Genomic DNA, 18,790 nt, shown 5'->3' with positions numbered 1-18,790 from the left:
CGACTCAGAATTTCACCCCGACCCAGAATATATATACTTTATGGGGTCTTACAGCAATATTTCGATGTGTTACAAACGGAATGACAAATTTAATATACCCCCATCCTATGGTGGAGGGTATAATAATCTAAATTTTCTAAAATTAACCGAAATTGTTCTTTATGGTGGGTTCACTGTTTTTTTTTTCAGTGTAGAAATAAAATTTTGACAAAATATTCTATACAAATAAATTTTTCTATAGAAATAAAATGTCGACACAATTTTCTATAGAAATAAAATTTTGACAAAATTCATTCCATTTGTGACAATTGAAAAAAGGAAAAACGTCCAAACAGCTGAATTGAAGAAAAACATCATCAACTAGACAACATATGTTAGTAAAAGTTGTAATACAATAAGATGTAGTTACAATAAAAGAAATGAAATTTTAAACAAAAGAAATTCTCTCTTAAAAAAAAATCCCTAACAGGAAATGAACCACGATTTAAGACAAGCGTTGCCTGTAATCTGTTTTGCTTGTTTATAGAGAAAATGATGTTGCGTCAAAAGAAAACTTGTAAAATAAAGGTCCTCGAAAAAATAAAACTCTTCTTTCAGTGTAATATTGAAATGACATTGGAAACTCTGATAGCTAAAAAATAACATCTTTCAATTCTTGCAAATTATAAATGTACTCATATCTAATTTGTTTAACACAATAGGCCTGTTTCAGCTTGTCATCTATATCAATTTATACGTATTTATATAAACTATTAGCATAAGTATATTAAATATTTATCAAAAAATGAGGTGTATAATACATAACTATTTTACGTTTCTCTTAAAAAGTGCAATTGATTAAATGGTTTTTGATATTGCAAATGATGATTTATAAAATGGAGAAAAATATCCTAGTTTTGTTTTTATAATCGTAATACCAAAAGAAAATTTTGACTTTCGTATTCATGTGTGATATTGGTATTCAAATTGATATACATATACTATCCAATGATAATTTCCATTTTTTTTTTATTTTTGATTATTCTGTAGTGATTGTGAAGGTGGTTAATCGAATTTATCATTTGATCTCTTGTGTAGCTTCTTAAATGCTGCCATTCGAAGACTATCCGTACTGGCTTTGAACATGTGCGTCACATTACGCATGGAACGCGTCGAGATGCTGACAACATGTTGCGGCATGGCAGCGGCCGCATGCACGGCCGCTATGGTGGCTGAACCCTTGGTTTTGTCACTGGCACTAAGGAAATCGTTTATGATATCAGCATCCTCAACGCTTGCCCGAGACTATGAAGCTTTGACTTTTTTCTTGGGATTTGAACGTTGGGCTTCGGTGACTGATGTTGGTGGTAATTCACGAAATTGATTCTGAAAAGGAAAAAAAAACAAACACTTACTTAGCTCAAACAAGAACGAATAATGGAGAATACACTGAGCAAAACAGGTTATAATGAAGAATGAAAAAAAAAAATATTCTCTCTTTTACACCAATGATTTCGACATTAATTGCGAGCCAAAGAAGCAGAGAGTTGTTCTAATTTTTTATATAAAAGGCAAATTTTAGTTTTACGTCCACTGAAAAAACTAGTGACCTAATATGAAGGTCGTATGTCTTTACAGTAAGGCAAATTTGTGTATTTTTTAAAAGTAAGGACAAATATATTTGTCATTTATAGGTCAATATATAGATCTGCAATTAATTTAAATTTTATAGAGGATACATTTAAACATACACCGCTAAAATGTCCTTTTTTTGAAAAAAAAAGCCGCATCTTGGATTTACCATAAATAAACATGTTTTTGGCAGTATTTGATTCTGGAAACAAATTTGAATTTATTCTTTTTTTTTTAAATTTTCATGTGTTATCAAAGTCCTTTAAAAACGTGCTAACCACAACTGAAATTTTCAAATTCAAACTCGACTTCAGGTAGAGATTATGGTAAGTAAGCCCCAAAACCTAAATGACACTGGGCCCCGCAAATGAGGTGAAGCTTCATAGCTGGATCATGAAAATCTACCTCAAAGGAAAATTTGAGCTCATTTTTATTTGTGATTTCTTTTATCACTTAATAATCGCGTTAGCTCACATTTGATTCTGTACATACACTCAAAAAAAAAATTAACTTGGATCCAAAGATTTTGACCTTCCTTTAAGGATTTTGGTAGCCAAAGATGCGGCTCTTTTAAAATAAAGATATTTTTTGCGACCTATCTGGCTTTAAATCTAGGAACAATAAAATTAAAATTAGGATACAGATCTTATTTATCAAATTTCCATTCTCTTTTCGTGTCCTAAATTTAATGAAAAAATTTTTTGAAGCAAAGACTATAAACTTTATTTTAATTAATATATCATTATTTTAAAGAAATTTGTCCTTAATATTTTGTAAATTACGCATCCTAAAATTTAGGTTGCATAATCTTTAATATTACGTAAAAATTTTTTTTAGGGTAGAGATTATGGTAAATAAGTCCCAAAACCTAAATGACACTGGGTCCAGCAAGTGTGGTAAAGCTTCATAGCTGGATCATGCAAATCGACCCCAAAAGAAAATTTGAGCTCATTTTTATTTGTGATTTCTTTTATCACTTCAAAATCACGTTAGCTCACTTTCATTCTGTCCATAGGAGAGATACCTAAACTCCAGCCGAAGGTCGTAGACTTATATCAGTTTGAAATTGCCTTAGCCCACTGATTCAATCACCAAATTAATTGATCCAATTAATTTTTTAATTGAAATGTCTTCAATCACGAAAATGATAGTATCAATCACAGTTTTAATTGGGCATAGAAAAAATTCTTGATTAAAAAATTAATTGATTTTTTAGCAAATTTCAATTAATTTTTTAATTGATTCAATTAAAAATTTAATTGATGTTGATTGCAAAACTCAATTAATTTATTTTAAAAAAGGTAACTATTTTTAATTACTTTCTGAATTGGCTTAGAGTTTTTATTTGGATTAACAAATGTTTGTTTGAAATACATTTTTAATTAAAAAAAAATCAGCACTTTTTAACTGAATTAGTCTTCCGAATTTGATTAAAAAGTTAATTGTATCAATTAATTTTTTAATTAAAATTTTTAAAATTTTCAATCATTGACTTAATTAACTTAATGTTTCTATCATGATTAAAAAGTTAATTGTATCAATTAATTTATTAATTAAAAAAATTTTCAACTTCAATTAACTTTTTAATTGGAAATATTTTGGTGATATTTTTTTCTGTGTAGAAGAAGGTCTTAAACGCTGCCCAAAGGCCTACCACTTATTCCATTTTGGAATCGTGTTAGCCCACTTTCGACTCGGTCCTTAGGAGAAAATCGAGGACCCAGGACCAAAGCCGGCCTCATACGTTACTTTAGTATAGCAATAGTCCACTCTGGACACTATCCATAGAACAATATAGTAAACGCAGGCCGTCTATTTACGTCACTTTAAAATCAAGTTCGCCTTCTTTGGATTCTCTCTACAGTAGAAACTTCTAAACCCCGGCTGAATAGCGTCCATTTTGTAAGCGTAAGCCTAATATGGACTCTGTTCATAGTACAAAAATCCTAATACTCCTAGTCCACTTGTGACTCTGTCAAAAGGAGAAAGACCTAAAAGTGGAATCGAGTTAGCTCACCTTGGACTCTGTCTAAAGTCTTAAACCCCGGCCAAAGGACTGCCACTTATTCCATTGTGGAATAGAGTTAGCCCACTTTCGATTCTGTTCATAGGAGGAAATCGAAGACCCCGGACGAAGGTCGGCCACTTACGTCATTTTAGTATCACGATAGTCCACTATGGTATAAATCCATAGAATAAATCGTAAACACAGGCCGAGAGGCGTCTACTTATGTCATTTTAAAATCGCGTTAGTCTACTTTGGACTCTGTTCATAAGAGAAAGTTCTAAATCCCGGCCGAAGGTCATCCACTTTGAAATCGCGTTTGCCCAACCTGAACTCAGGCCATAGTAGAAAATCCTAAACCCTGGCGGAAGACCGTCCACTTTGAAATCGTGTAAGCCCAGTTTCGGCTCTGTCCATAATAGAAAATCGTAAATCCCGTATGTCACTTTGGAATCGTGTCAGCAAACTTTGCCCAGGCGCAATTTTTAAATCGCGACCGAAAGCCTGTCTTATATTACTCTGCAATCGCATTAGCCCACTTTGCACTCTTTTAAAAGGACAAATCCTGGAACTTCGACCGAGGGCCGTCCATCCTTATCGTTCAAATTTCGCATTACCGGACATTCGATATATCTGTAGGAGAACATCAAAAGTATGTACATTTGCCACCATTCTCAAAAAAGGCCTCACTTGAAAACGAAGCACACTCACAAAACGGAAATTGGGAAATTGAAATTCATTATCATTTGGTATATTAGCGTTTTTTGAAGTGAAGTTACAACACCCCAAAAAGCGTAAAAATTTGGCGTTGTTGTTTTCCATATAATTTGTAGGCGTCTTACTTCATTTTGGTTCTGAGGCTAAGTTTCATGGGGCCCATACTCATAGTGCCGAGCTTTTTACATGTTCCAAGTACAAGGCATCTTTAAAATAAATTTTAATAGGACATCTCTCATTTTTGAATACATTTTACCTTTCACAGCTTGGCTGATAAGTCCCCAGTCTGACACATAGATGGCGTCGCTAGTATTAAATGCATATTATTTTTATATTTTTTTTTCTGAAGGGGAAAAAGACGGTGGAAGCAAAAATTTGGCTTGATAATGAGTTTCCGGACTCTGCTCCAGGGAAATCAACAATAATTGATTGGTATGCAAAATTCAAACGTGGTGAAATAAGCACGGAGGACGGTGGACGCCCGAAAGAGGTGGTTACCGACGAAAACATCAAAAAAATCCACAAAATGATTTTGAATGACCGTAAAATGAAGTTGATCGAGATAGCACAGGCCTTAAAGATATCAAAGGAACGTGTTGGTCATATCATTCATCAATATTTGCATATGCGGAAGCTTGTGCAAAAAGGTGCCGCGCTCACATTTGACCAAAAACAACAACGTGTTGCGGTGTTTGCAGCTGTTAACTCGTAATACACCCGAGTTTTTCCATCGATATGTAACAATGGATGAAACATGGCTCCATCACTACACTCCTGAGTCCAATCGATAGTCGGCTGAGTGGACAGCGACCGGTGAACCGTCTCCGAAGCGTGGAAAGACTCAAAAGTCCGCTGGCAAAGCAATGGCCTCTGTTTTTTGGGATGCGCATGGAATAATTTTTATCGATTATGTTGAGAAGGGAAAAACCATAAACAGTGACTATTATATGGCGTTATTGGAGCGTTTGAAGGTCGAAATCGCGGCAAAACGGTCCCATATGAAAAAGAAAAAAGTGTTGTTCCACCAAGACAATGCACCATGCCACAAGTCATTGAGTGCGAGGGCAAAAATTCATGAATTGGGCTTCTAATTGCTTCCCCACACACAGTATTCTCCAGATATGGCCCCCAGCGACTTTTTCTTGTTAGCAGACCTCAAAAGAATGCTCGCTGGGAAAAAATTTGTCTGCAATGAAGAGGTGATCGCCGAAACTGAGGCCTATTTTGAGGCAAAACCGAAGGAGTACTACCAAAATGGTATCAAAAAATTGGAAGGTCGTTATAATCGTTGTATCGCTCTTGAAGGGAACTATGTTGAATAATAAAAACGAATTTTGACAAAAAATGTGTTTTTCTTTGTTAGACCGGAGACTTATCAGCCAACCTGTTATAGCCAAGTTACCAAAAAATCATAGAGTTTTGGCCTCAGTTCAATAGAATTTTATCTTATTTTTAAAGCGAAATCTCCTAATTATACAATTATTTCTCGAGCTTTTATGGACAGATATAGATTAAGGAACATGGTTAATAGAGCCATTGAAAAGAAAACGCCAGATACAAATCTATACACGCCTGGACTGTACATGTTTCGGTTAGGGCGAATGAACCTTTCCACAGCCTTTAGTATAGGAAATTTTATAATTAGATATAATGCATTTGGACGTCAATTGCCTGTTTCGGTATCAGGCTAACATGAAATATAATAAATCTCCTAACTATAAAGACAAATCGCCGTCATTAAAGAGTTTATCGACCTTCGATCAAGCAGAAAACTTGTTATCTTAGAAATGTCTTCTTTTCTAATAAATTATTTGAAGAACAAGAAATCACACACAACATTTTTTTTTCAGTATAACCTGATTCATTGGCAAAAATATCATAACTAAGAAAGTGGATTTCCCACGAATTCCCTAGCTATGTTTTCATTACTTACGATTTCCTCATCATCTGGTATTCTCGAGAGAAAGTCCAACAACTCATTATTGGGTATTGTATTGGGCCTCAGAATTCTTCGACTAAATTTCATAATGCCCCAGAAAAGTAACAGGAAACGTATGGGAATATAGTGTAAGACAATAATGGCTCCGATCAGTAGGACCACAGCCAGCCAGGTTAATTCGGGGACGGAAAAATTAAAAGTACTGCAAAAGAAAAAATGTTGATAATTAAATCATTTCTCAAAATCATGATTTCAATACTCTCTCTTACTTTTTAATACTTTCACCTAATGAGGCCAAATATCCAATGGTATTTTGAACAGTCTGTGATACTTCTTGTATGGCTTGTAAACGTTCTTTAATTGATTTCTTCTCTTCCTTCTCTTTGTCATCATCGTCATCTTCATCGTATTCATAGTCATAACTACTTGTTGAATCAGCTTGACCCGTTATCAAACGTATTAGCCACTTTCTGAGGAAACAAATCAATTGAATAGGGATTACATGGTTAACTTCAAATATTTTGTGGAACTTACTTAAGTATAATCATCAATATCACCAGGGGTACAGTTTCCAGATTGCCATAAATGCAGGCAACAATCCATAAAGTAAATGCTATAAATGATCTAAGGGGACTTTCCCATTCAAAGCAACTCCTGCAATTTAAAAAAAAAAACATAACTCATTAAAAATATTTATATTAAAATTCAGAGAACGCGGTTCGAAGTTAAGATAGGCCGAGTTCTATATACCCATCAACCTGGATTTTAAATATGCATTTTTAGGAAGTCTTCAGTAAAGTACAGAACGAGCAAAAAATTCCACGTCCAGAAAAATCGAATACAAATGCGAGTTATTGATGCTAAAAAAAACAAGTATATACGGCCGTAAGTTCGGCCAAGCCGAATCTTATGTACCCTCCACCATGGATTGCGTAGAAACTTCTACTGAAGACTGTCATCCACAATCGAATTACCTGGGTTGCGGTATCACTTGCCGATGACAAGGTATCTTAAAACTTCCTAACACCGTCTTCTAAATTGCAAGGTAGTCCATATGTGGTATATATTAAACTAAAATAGGCCGATTAAATGCGTATATAATTAAGTTTGACAACATTTTCTATAGAAATAAAATTTTGACAAAATAAAATTTTGACGACATTTTCTAGAGAAGTAAAATTTGGACAAAATTTTCTATAGAAATAAAATTTTAACAAAATTTTCTATAGAAATAAAATTTTGTCAAAATTTTCTATAGAAATAAAATTTTGACAAAATTTTCTACAGAAATAAAATTTTGATAAAATTTTCTATAGAAATAACATTTTGACAAAATTTTCAATAGAAATAAAATTTTGACAAAATTTTCAATAGAATTAAAATTTTGACAACATTCTCTATAGAATTAAAATGTTGACAACATTTTCTATAGAAATAAAATTTTGCCAAATTTGCTATGGAAATAAAATTTGACTAAATTTTCTATAGGAATAAAATTTTGACAAAATTTTCCATAAAAATAAAATTTTGACAAAATTTTCTATAGAAATAAAATTTTGGTAGGTAATTTTTCGCTCGAGGGGCAACCATGATTATGAAACAATTTTTGTGTGATTGGGGGTCGGCTATATACAACTATAGACCTATATGGACCAATTTTGGCATGGTTATTAGCGGCCATATACTAACACCACTTTGCAAATTTCAACCTAATCGGAAGAATTTTGCTTCTCCAAGAGGTACCGGAGGTCAAATCTGGGGATCGATATATATGGGTGCTATATATAATTATGGACCGATATAGACCAATTCTTGCGTGCTTGTTAGAGACCACATACTAACACCAAGTTCCAAATTTCAACCGGATCGGATGAATTTTGCTCCTCCAAGAGGCTTCGGAGGACAAATCTGGGGATCGGTTTATATGGGGGCTATATATAATTATGAACCGATATGGACCAATTCTTGCATAGTTGTTAGAGACCATATACTAACACCACGTACCAAATTTCAGCCGGATCGGATGAAATTTGCTGCTCTTAGAGGATCCGCAAACCAAATCTCGGGATCGGTTTATATGGGGGCTATATATAATTATGGACCGATATGGACCAATTTTTGCATGGTTATGAGAGACCATATACTAACACCACACACCAAATTTCAACCGGATCGGCCGAATTTTGCTCCTCCAAGAGGCTCCGGAGGACAAATCTGGGGATTGCTTTATATGGGGGCTATATATAATTATGGACCGATATGAACCAATTTTTGCATGGTTGTTAGAGACCATATATTTACACCATGTACCAAATTTCAGCCAGATCGGATGATATATGCTACTCTTATAGGCTCCGCAACCCAAATCTGGGGGTCCGTTTATATGGGGGCTATACGTAAAAGTGGACCGATATGGCCCATTTGCAATACCATGTGACCTACATCAATAACAACTCCTTGTGCCAAGTTTCAAGTCGATAGCTTGTTTCGTTCGGAAGTTAGCGTGATTTCAACAGACGGACATGCTTAGATCGACTCAGAATTTCACCACGACCCAGAATATATATACATTATGGGGTCTTGGAGCATTATTTCGATGTGTTACAAACGGAATGACAAAGTTAATCCTATGGTGGATGGTATAATAATATGGACTGGTTTTATCATCATCAGTTCTGAACTTTTAAAATGCTGAGTGGAGCTGTGGTTGCGACGTATACTGCCTACTACACTCTGGTTGTTGTTAGAAATAAATCAATCTTCAGATTATATTCCACTAATAGAAAAAATCACGTTCCAAAATCGTGAACGGACGGTAACAAAATGAAAAGGAAACGTTCACGAAAAATCAAATCAGAATGTTCACTGTTTCGTCCACGGGCGTTCAAGATTTTCTGAAAGGCTTTCGTTTTTCTTTTGCCATGAAAAGTCTTAAAATGTTCGTTAGACTTTCCTATGGCAACTCAGTCGGTGGTGCAATATTATGCATATGGAGCAGACAATCCATTTTGCAGTCACCGCAGCGGAAATTTTGACAACACAACTTTTTGAAACGTGCACGCCGTTCACGATTTTTGCTATAGATCTACACTACGCTACCATTAATTCATCACTTACTGTATATATCGGGCGGCATCCAGAATATGCATTATGATCACCTTCAGTCTATTGACATTGCGCAAAAACAATTGTCGTTTAAATTTGGCCTCCTGTTGGATAAGTTTCTCTTCTTTGGGTTGAAGAACACGGCATATGGCTCTTATTTCATTCCATTCAACGTTCATCTCAAGAAGAATCTATTAAAGGTAAATGTGATTATTATGGAAACACGATTGAAAACAAAAATGCATTCCGATACCCACCTGTGGTGACATGCCTTTGGCACGGCTACACAAATTTTTATCCTTTAGGGTATACCAGCGTTTCACACCATTCTTAATACGCAGTAGTGGTATAACCAATTTCCCCAGAAATTCCACACGATGATCACGATCTTCATCATAAACGGTAATTTCCAAAACTTGTGTTATATCCTTAACATTGCTAGAAATTGAAATGCGAACATTAAAAATTTGTCTCCCTACACGAGCCAAAGAATCAACTTACAATGTAAATATTTTATTCCATGTTGGTGTTAGGGTCTTATATTCCGTTTGTGTTTGCAGTCTGGCATTACCCAATTCAAGAACACAAAATGGATCAGATTTTCCTCCAATATCCGCAGCCGCTAAGCCTTGGGCACCGAACACCTTTACCGTCAAATGGCCCACATCACGAAGATTCTGGAAGCATCGATGCCATTTATAGCGATCTTTCATTATTTTCAATTCTCTGGGATCTTCTTTGAAAGCTTTCAAATCGCTAATGGTTTCCAAGGCTGTTGTCCCACTTATGGTTAGCATAAGAAAAACTTCACCAGGGCAGTCCTCAAATGGTTTCCATATGCCATGGGTATTTTCTCGTTCGAAAATACTTAAATCTATATAAGCTTTACCATAAGATGTGTTACGATTCCACAATGATATTTCCAACTGTTGATCATCCTCGAAAAGATGCAAATCAAATTGTTCCAGCCATCTTTCCGTCCATGAAGATTTACTTTTGTATTTTTCATTGCCCAATCTGGATGGAGAGAGAGAGATAGAGATAGTTAATGGCAAGTTTATAAAGTTAAAAAAAAAAAAACAAGTATATACGGCCGTATGTTCGGCCAGGCCGAATCTTATGTACCCTCCACCATGGATTGCGTAGAAACTTCTACGAAAGACTATCATCCACAATCGAATTACTTGGGTTGTGGTATCTTAAAACTTCTTGACATCGTTTTCTAAATTGTGAGTTAGTCCATACGTGGTAGAGAGCCAGAATTTAAATATGGGGGTCGCTTATATGGGGGCTATATAAAATTATGCACTTGATATGAACCAATATTTTGTGATTGGGGATCGATTTATCCGAGGGCTATATATAACTATAGACCGATATGGACCTAGTTAGGCATGGTTGTTAACGGCCATATACTAGCACAATGGATCAAATTTCAACTGACTCGGATGAAATTCGCTCCTCCATAATCATATGGGGGCTATATATGATTACGGACTGATATGGACCACTTTTGGCATGGCTATTAAATATCATATACTACCACCACGTACCAAATTTCAACCAGATCGGATGAATTTTGCTCCTCCAAAAGGCACCGGATGTCAAATCTGGGGATCGGTTTATATGGGGGCTATATGTAATTATGGACCGATTTCGACCAATTTTTGCATAGGTGTTTGATGGCTATTAAATATCATATACTACCACCACGTACCAAATTTTAACCAGATCGGATAAATTTTGCTTCTCCAAAAGGCACCGGAGGTCAAATCTGGGGATCAGTTTATATGAGGCTATATATAATTATGGACTGATATGAACCAATTCCTGCATGCTTGTTGGATAACATATACTAACATCACGTACCAAATTTCAACCGAATCGGATGAATTTTGGTCTTCCAAGAGGCTCCGGAAGTCATATTTGACTTCCGGTCTATGATCGGTTTATATGGGGGCTATATATAATTATGGACCGATATGGACCATGTTTTCCAAGATCATTAGAGACCATATACTAACACCACGTACCAAATTTGCTTCTCTTAGAGGCTCCGCAAGACAAATCGGGGGATCGGTTTATATAGGGACTATATATAATTATTGACCTATGTGGACCAATTTTTGCATAGTTGTTAGAGACCATATGCTTACACCATGTACCAAATTTCAGCCGGATCGGATGAAATTTGCTTCACTTAGAGGCTCCGCAAGCCAAATCGGGGGTTCGGTTTATATGGGGGCTATATATAATTATGGACCGATGTGGACCAATTTTTGCATGGTTGTTAGAGTTCATATGCTGACACGATGTACCAAATTTCAGCAGGATCGGATGAAATTTGCTTCTCTTAGAGTCTCCGCAAGCCAAATTTGGGGGTCCGTTTATATGGGGGCTATACGTAAAAGTGGACCGATATGGCCCATTTGCAATACCATCCGACCTACATCAATAACAACTACTTGTGCCAAGATTCAAGTCGATAGCTTGTTTCGTTCGGAAGTTAGCGTGATTTCAACAGACGGACGGACGGACATGCTCAGATCGACTCAGAATTTCACCACGACCCAGAATATATATACTTTATGGGGTCTTAGAGCAATATTTCGATGTGTTACAAATGGAATGACAAAGTTAATATCCCCATCCTATGGTGGAGGGTATAAAAATACTACAGCGAACATACAATTTTGAAGAAGTGTGCTATAAAAATGAAATTTGGGAAAAAATCCTATAAAATTCAAATTTTGACAAGATTTTCTTAATTTCTTAAATCAATGAAATTTTGATAACATTTTCTCTAGACATTAAAATTTGCTAAATTTGCTAAAATTTCTTATGGACATGAAATTTTTACAAAAATTTCCAAAGAAATAAAAATTTTTTAATATTTCCTAAAGAAATTTAATTTTGAGAAAATTTCCCATAAAAATGAAATTTTGAGAAAATTCCCCATAAAATGAAATTTAAAAAAAAAAAATCCTATAAAAATTTCAATTTGAGAAAATATTCATATAAATATGGAATTTTGACAATTTTTTATAGTGGAGAAATTTTGACAAAATTTCTATATAGAAATTAAATTTTTACAAAATTTCCTAGAGAAATGAAATTTTGTGAAAACTTCCTAGAGGAAATTTTGCAAAAAATTTTTGTGGTTCTCTACCACTTGTGAAAATATCCTATGGAAGTGATAATTTACGAAAATTTCCTAGAGAAATGAAAATCTGTGAAAATTTCCTATAGAAATAAAATTTTGACAAATTTTCCTGTAGAGATTCAATTATGAAAAAAAAATCCTATAGAAATGAAATTTTGACAAAACTTACTATAGAAATGAACTTTTGACAATATTTCCTTTCGAATAGAATGAAATTTTGACAAAATTTCCTACAGAAATGAAATTTTGAGAAAATTTTCTATAGAAATGATTTTTTTTAGGAAATTTCCTATAAAAAATTAAATTTTGGGAAAATTTCTTATAGAAATGAAAATTTCCAATAAAAATGCAATTTTGACAAAATTTCCTATAGAGATGAATTGTTGACAAAATTTTCTATAGATGTTTGTGCAAAGATTTATTTCGACAAAAGCCGACTATCATAGATCTTTTTTCGGAAGGTTCAAGTGTGGTTCACTTTGGGTTTAGTGAACTACCCAAATTTATTCTGATTATTGCTTGATAGTTTTGCTGTAAGTAGATGATGCTGATGAGGAATGTGGTAATTCCGAATCATGCGTCCATCCAACCATCTTGCCGTCTATAGGGCTTTGCCCAAATAAATTTGACACACATTCTTTTCCTCTGTTGGTTAGGTACTCTTGTAGTTTAGTCAACGCAATGGTTTTAAGCTGAGATGAAAACAACAAATAGAAATGAAATTTTGCCAAAATTTTCTATAGAAATAAAATTTTGACAAAATTTCCTACAGAAATGAAATTTTGAAAAATTTCCTATAAAATGTAATTTTTACAAAATTTCCTATAGAAATACAAATTTGAGAAAATTTCCTATAGAAATGAATTTTTGACAAAATTTTCTATAGAAATGCAATTTTGATAAAATTTTCTATAGAAATGAAATTGTGACAAAATTTTCTATGGAAATGCAATTCTGACAAAATTTCTTATTTTGAGAAAATTTACTATAAAAATTCCTATAAAAATGAAAATTTTAAAAAAATTCCTATAGAATTAAACTTTGAGAATATTTTCTATAAAAATGAAATTTTGAGAAAATTTCCTATAGAAATGAATTTTGAGAAAATTTTCTATAGAAATGAAATTTTGATCACATTTTCTATAGAAATGAAATTGTGACAAAATTTTCTATAGAAATGAAATTTTGACAAAATTTCTTATTTTGAGAGAATTTTGAGAAAATTCCCTATAAAATAATAATTTGAGAAAATTTCTTATAGAAATGATATTTGGGAAAAAATTCCTATAGAAATGAAAATTTGAAAAAATCCTATAGAATTAAACTTTGAGAAAATGTCCTATAAAAATGAAATTTTGAGAAAATTTCCGATGAAAATAAAATTTTGAGAAAATTTCCTATAAAAATTAAATTTTGAGAAATTTTTCTATAAAAATTAAATTTTGTGAAAATTTCCTATAGAAATTAATTTTAGACAAAATTTCCTGTAGAAATGAACTTATTATGACAAAATTTCCTATAGAAATGAAATTTAAAAAAAAAATCCTATAGAAATGAAATTTTGGCAAAATTTCCTATAGAAATGAAATTTGACAAAATTTACTGTAGAAATACACTTTTGACAAAATTTCCTTTAGAAATGAAATTTTGACAAAGTTTCCTATAGGAATGAAATTTTGACAAAATTTCCTATAGAAATGGCATTTAAAAAAATCCTATAGGCATGAAATTTTGACAAAATTTCCTATAGGAAAGAAATGTTGACAAACATTCCTATAGAAATGAAATTTTGAAAAAAAAATCCTATAGAAATGAAACTTTGACAAATTTTCTATAGAAATGAAATTTTGAAAAATTTTCTATAGAAATGACATTTTGAGAAAAAATCCTATAAAAATGATTTATTTGATGATGATGATTTTTCTATAAAAATTAAATTTTGGGAAAACTTCCTATAAACTTTAAATTTTTATATTTTTTTTAGAAATGAGATAGTTAAAAAATTTCCTATAGAAATGAAATTTTGACAAAATTTACTATAGAAATACACTTTTGACAAAATTTCCTTCAGAAATAAAATTTTGACAAAATTTTCTATAGGAATAAAATTTTGACAAAATTTCTTATTTTGAGAAAATTTCCTATGGAAATAAAAATTTTGAGAAAATTTCTTATAGAAATGATATTTGGGAAAATTCCTATAGAAATGAAAAATTTCCTATAGGAATTAAATTTTGTCAAAATTTCCTATAGAAATGAAATTTTGTCAAAATTTCCTTTAGAATTAAAATATATTATAAATTTATTTTAAGTAGTTAAATTTCCCATATAAATAGAATTTGACATATTCACAATTAAGACATTTTAGTATGACTGTGTTAAAGTAAATATTTGAAAATATATCTTACTAATAAATTTTATACTATTGTATGTGATTAACTAATATTTATTTTTCACCTTAACTCACCTAAATTTGATGTGTGCATCGTTTAATTTATTACCATCTTCTGCCAAGGGTAAACCTTTGGCTTTCACCAATAGAATTGTGACCACCGAACTCCAGATTTGAGACTTTAACCTTTTCGATGATTCAGCCAATTTGGAATTACGTTGGAAATGCTGAAAAGATTTGTAAACAAAAGTCTCTGTAAATATTAAGTAAGTAAATATTACAATAGATACTAAACATTAATATCCGAGATATTTAATTGAAGCAAAACCATTGGATTAACTTTGCCATAGGTCATCAATAATGACCAGTGTGGGATGTATCATCGATGATTTATTATCTTGGTTGATTAGAATGGATTTAGGCATGCGAATGTGATACTAACCTCATACAAATCACCCAATTCGTTTTGTAAACATTCTGTCCATTGTTGGCGTTTGTTACGCCACTTTTTCATCAATGCAATTTGGTTGGCCAGGCATTTGGAGCCATTAATATTGAAGGTGTACTTTTTCATGGATTTCATTTATTTTTCGCCCATGCCCAATGTCAATAAATGGAAATAGAAACACTGGAGTAAGGTGATCTATTTTGGTTATAGTTCCGACTTGATCCGATATTGACGATATACTGAATAAGTGGCTAACTAAAACCTCATTGTTTTACTTTGTAACTCAAGTGTGAGAGAATATGAGAGAGGTTTTGAGTATTGGCTTGAGATGAACTAGACTAGCGTTTCGGTCTACACTGGCCATAATTAAATTGAACTCTGTACTCTTACCGCAAAACATTGCTTTTAGAGAAAGCCAACAAATGTTAGTCATATTTGCAAGTTTGAGGTTCGAAGCTTTTACTATGCAAGTTTACTTACTCATAGTAACGTTTGGTTATGCTTTACAGATTGTTTTTGGTTTACCTGACTGGTATTGATAGGCGGAAATTACTTTGTAATTTAAATGAAATGGATAAACCAAGCTTTAATGGGTAGTTGATAGTATTTTTCCCTGTAAGTGACACATTGCACCGACATTTTGGCTGTAAAATACAGTGTAAATACAAGTTATGGAAATTTTCCAGAAGCTATAGCTTCTGCCTATGCCTCTTAGTCTTCTATATATAAAAGACTAAGAGGCATAGGCAATAATTGGTGAGGATAAACAAAAATTTCTTCTTCGAAGAAATGTTTGACCATCGTTAGTAATTTTGCTTTCGTGATAAAACGAAATAGATTATATTTGTGATAAACTTCGTTGTCTTTGGCAGTATGTACACTCCAAACAAATGAAACCCTAGGGTAGGTTAGGTAAGGTTATGTTAGGTATTTTGGGCAGCCCGAGATTTCAGGCTCACTTAGACTATTCAGTTCATTGTGATACCACAGTGGTGAAATTCTCTCTTATCACTGAGTTGCTGCCCGATTCTATGTTAAGTTCAATGATGAGGGACCTACTTTTTATAGCCGAGTGCGAACGGCGTTCCACATTGCAGTGGAACTACTTAGAGAAGCTTTGAAACACTCAGAAATGGCACCAGCATTACTGAGGTGGAATAATCCACCGCTGAAAAAAACTTTTCGGTGTTCGGTCGAAGCAGGAATCACTGGAATAGTCATGAATATTCAGGTGTATTGCTGTGAGTTTTGTTAACGACTCACATGATTCACCCGTATCTCGAAAAATTGGTGCCACACTCACACTTCTAATCTAAAGGCAATATATGCAATATGACATTAAGAGATTCTGAATATCGACTAATAGACATTTGGACTAAACGACTTTCCCTCAAGAAAAACTATGTCAATCTTCAATTTCGACAAAATGACTTTTGATCTTTTCATGGATGACTCCGTCTTATTACGCTAAAAAAATCGAATTTATTTAAAATTGACTTCACTTATGTTGGCCAAAATATACTTTTAACGTTGTAAAAAGCTGAATCTCAAATATCGGTCTTTTTCTGTTAGTATCCCTACGAACGAATTAATTTGTTATCTCCTCACTGAATACTAGGAAACACTTTTTGTAGTAGACAACTCCCTAGTCCATAATTTTCACTCGACCTATTATCACAATAACATTAAGGCCACAATAAATACTAACCTTTCAACAACACCATCCATAATTGCAAATAAATTCTAATTTGCGCCACATTTATCTTAATGGCAATCGCTTTTGCAAATATTTACTCTACCTTATGTCCTTCCAGGGCCCACATACACCTATCCGCAATGACAACAGTTATTAAGGACATTTGAAGTTATCCTCATGTCCCCGCTGGGCCTAAGTGATATTGGAAGAGACAGGACAAGTTAGCTGTCACTTTGAATTCTCGACACTCGAGACATGAACATTAAAGACACGACTCTGAAGGGGCCACATAACCATCTTGGTAATTTCAAAAGACAAGAAAATTTTAAATGCTTTTCGATTTTGTGATGTCTAAAACTTCCTCTAGAGGCATTAGGAGCACAAACAAGAGACATGGCAATTGAAAAAGACAACAAGAAATTTAAATTTGAGGCTCAACACAAAACGAGATAATGAAGATTTTGTTCACCATTTAACTTAAACTGCTAAATACCGAGTTAAGTTGTGAATTTTTTTTTATGGTAAAAAGGCATGCTGAGGATGGCCCAAATATGTTTGCTGGCAAGAGTTTAAGGAAGCTAAGAGGTAATAAATCATTCCTTTTTTGGTCTTTTGAGGAACTAAATAAATAAATCTCAAAATAAAATCCATCAAAAGCAAACACTCAATAACGATAAAAGGCAATGTTTCCGCAAATTTTCAGGAAGAGGAATAAAATCAAGGAGCCTAAATGGTGATGAATAGCTTTTGATTTATGGATCTGCATGTGAAATGTAGGATATGAAATGGGCTGAATTTTCTTTTGAGAATTTCCATATGAAACTTGGATGAAGTTTGGTTTCCTCTCCTATTGAAAAATTGATAGGAATGATATTTTAAGAACATTTCCTATTAAACAAAATATCCTACAGAAACGAAATTTTGAAAAAAATTCCATAGAAATACAATTTATATAATATTCCTACAGAATTGAAATTTTTAGAAAAATTTTTATAGAATTGCAATTGTGACCAAATATCTATAGTAATTAAATTTTGAGAAATTTTCCTATAAAAATGAAATTTTGAAAACATTTCCTACAGAAATAAAATTGTGAGATAATTTTCTATAGAAATGAAATTTGAGAAAATTTCTTATATAAAAATAAAATTTTAACAAAATTTCCTACAGAATTAAAATTTTGAGAAATTTTCCTATACAAAATAAATTTTGACTAAATTTCCTATAGAAATGAAATTTTGACAAAATTTACTATCGAAATGACATTTTGAGGAAATGTCTTATAGATATCAAATTTTAAGACAATTTTCTATAGATTTGAAATTTTGAGAAAATTTCCTGTGGATATGAATTTTTTAGAAAGTTTTCTATAGGTGTGAAATTTTTCACACATTTCGTATAGAAAAGAAATTTTGACATAATTTCCTATATCAATGAATTTGTGACTTTGTGAATATACTACAGAAATTAAATTTTGAAAAAAAAAAAATCCTATAGAAACGAAATTTTGACAACATTTCCTATAGAAACGAAATTTTGAATAAATTTCATACAGAAATAAAATTGTGAAATAATTTCCTATAAAATGAAATTTTGAGAAGTTTTCCTATAAAAATGAAATTTTTACGAAATCTATAGAAATGAAATTTTGATAATTTCCTACAAAAATAATATTTTGAGATAATTTCCTATAATAATTTTAAAAAATTTTTAT

The 18,790-nt window shown here is 32.6% G+C and overlaps 1 protein-coding gene across 4 annotated transcripts in view; it reads right to left on the bottom strand.

The window, feature by feature from the left end:
- Positions 1 to 739: 739 nt before the first annotated feature.
- Positions 740 to 18,790, bottom strand: part of Mctp (multiple C2 domain and transmembrane region protein) — a 233,955-nt gene continuing 215,904 nt past the window's right edge. For 3 of the 4 annotated variants that reach the window (XM_075310584.1, XM_075310586.1, XM_075310587.1), the window contains exons 8-15: positions 15,008 to 15,159; positions 9,879 to 10,394; positions 9,635 to 9,815; positions 9,390 to 9,568; positions 6,807 to 6,926; positions 6,542 to 6,742; positions 6,267 to 6,474; positions 740 to 1,365 (exon numbers count right to left, since the gene is read on the bottom strand). In XM_075310584.1, the coding sequence (XP_075166699.1) occupies positions 1,285 to 1,365; positions 6,267 to 6,474; positions 6,542 to 6,742; positions 6,807 to 6,926; positions 9,390 to 9,568; positions 9,635 to 9,815; positions 9,879 to 10,394; positions 15,008 to 15,159 (1,638 nt within the window). In that variant the 3' untranslated portion in view covers positions 740 to 1,284. Of the gene's footprint in view, positions 1,366 to 6,266; positions 6,475 to 6,541; positions 6,743 to 6,806; positions 6,927 to 9,389; positions 9,569 to 9,634; positions 9,816 to 9,878; positions 10,395 to 15,007; positions 15,160 to 15,374; positions 15,633 to 18,790 lie in introns of those variants that run through there. The other variant, XM_075310588.1, reaches the window with a different exon arrangement.

The sequence above is a fragment of the Haematobia irritans genome, chromosome 5, assembly GCF_050003625.1.
Source record: "Haematobia irritans isolate KBUSLIRL chromosome 5, ASM5000362v1, whole genome shotgun sequence".
In the NCBI taxonomy this organism is placed as follows: Eukaryota; Metazoa; Arthropoda; class Insecta; order Diptera; family Muscidae; genus Haematobia; species Haematobia irritans.
The sequence above is the reverse complement of the archived record's forward strand: the minus strand, read 5'-3'. Positions and strand labels throughout refer to the sequence as shown.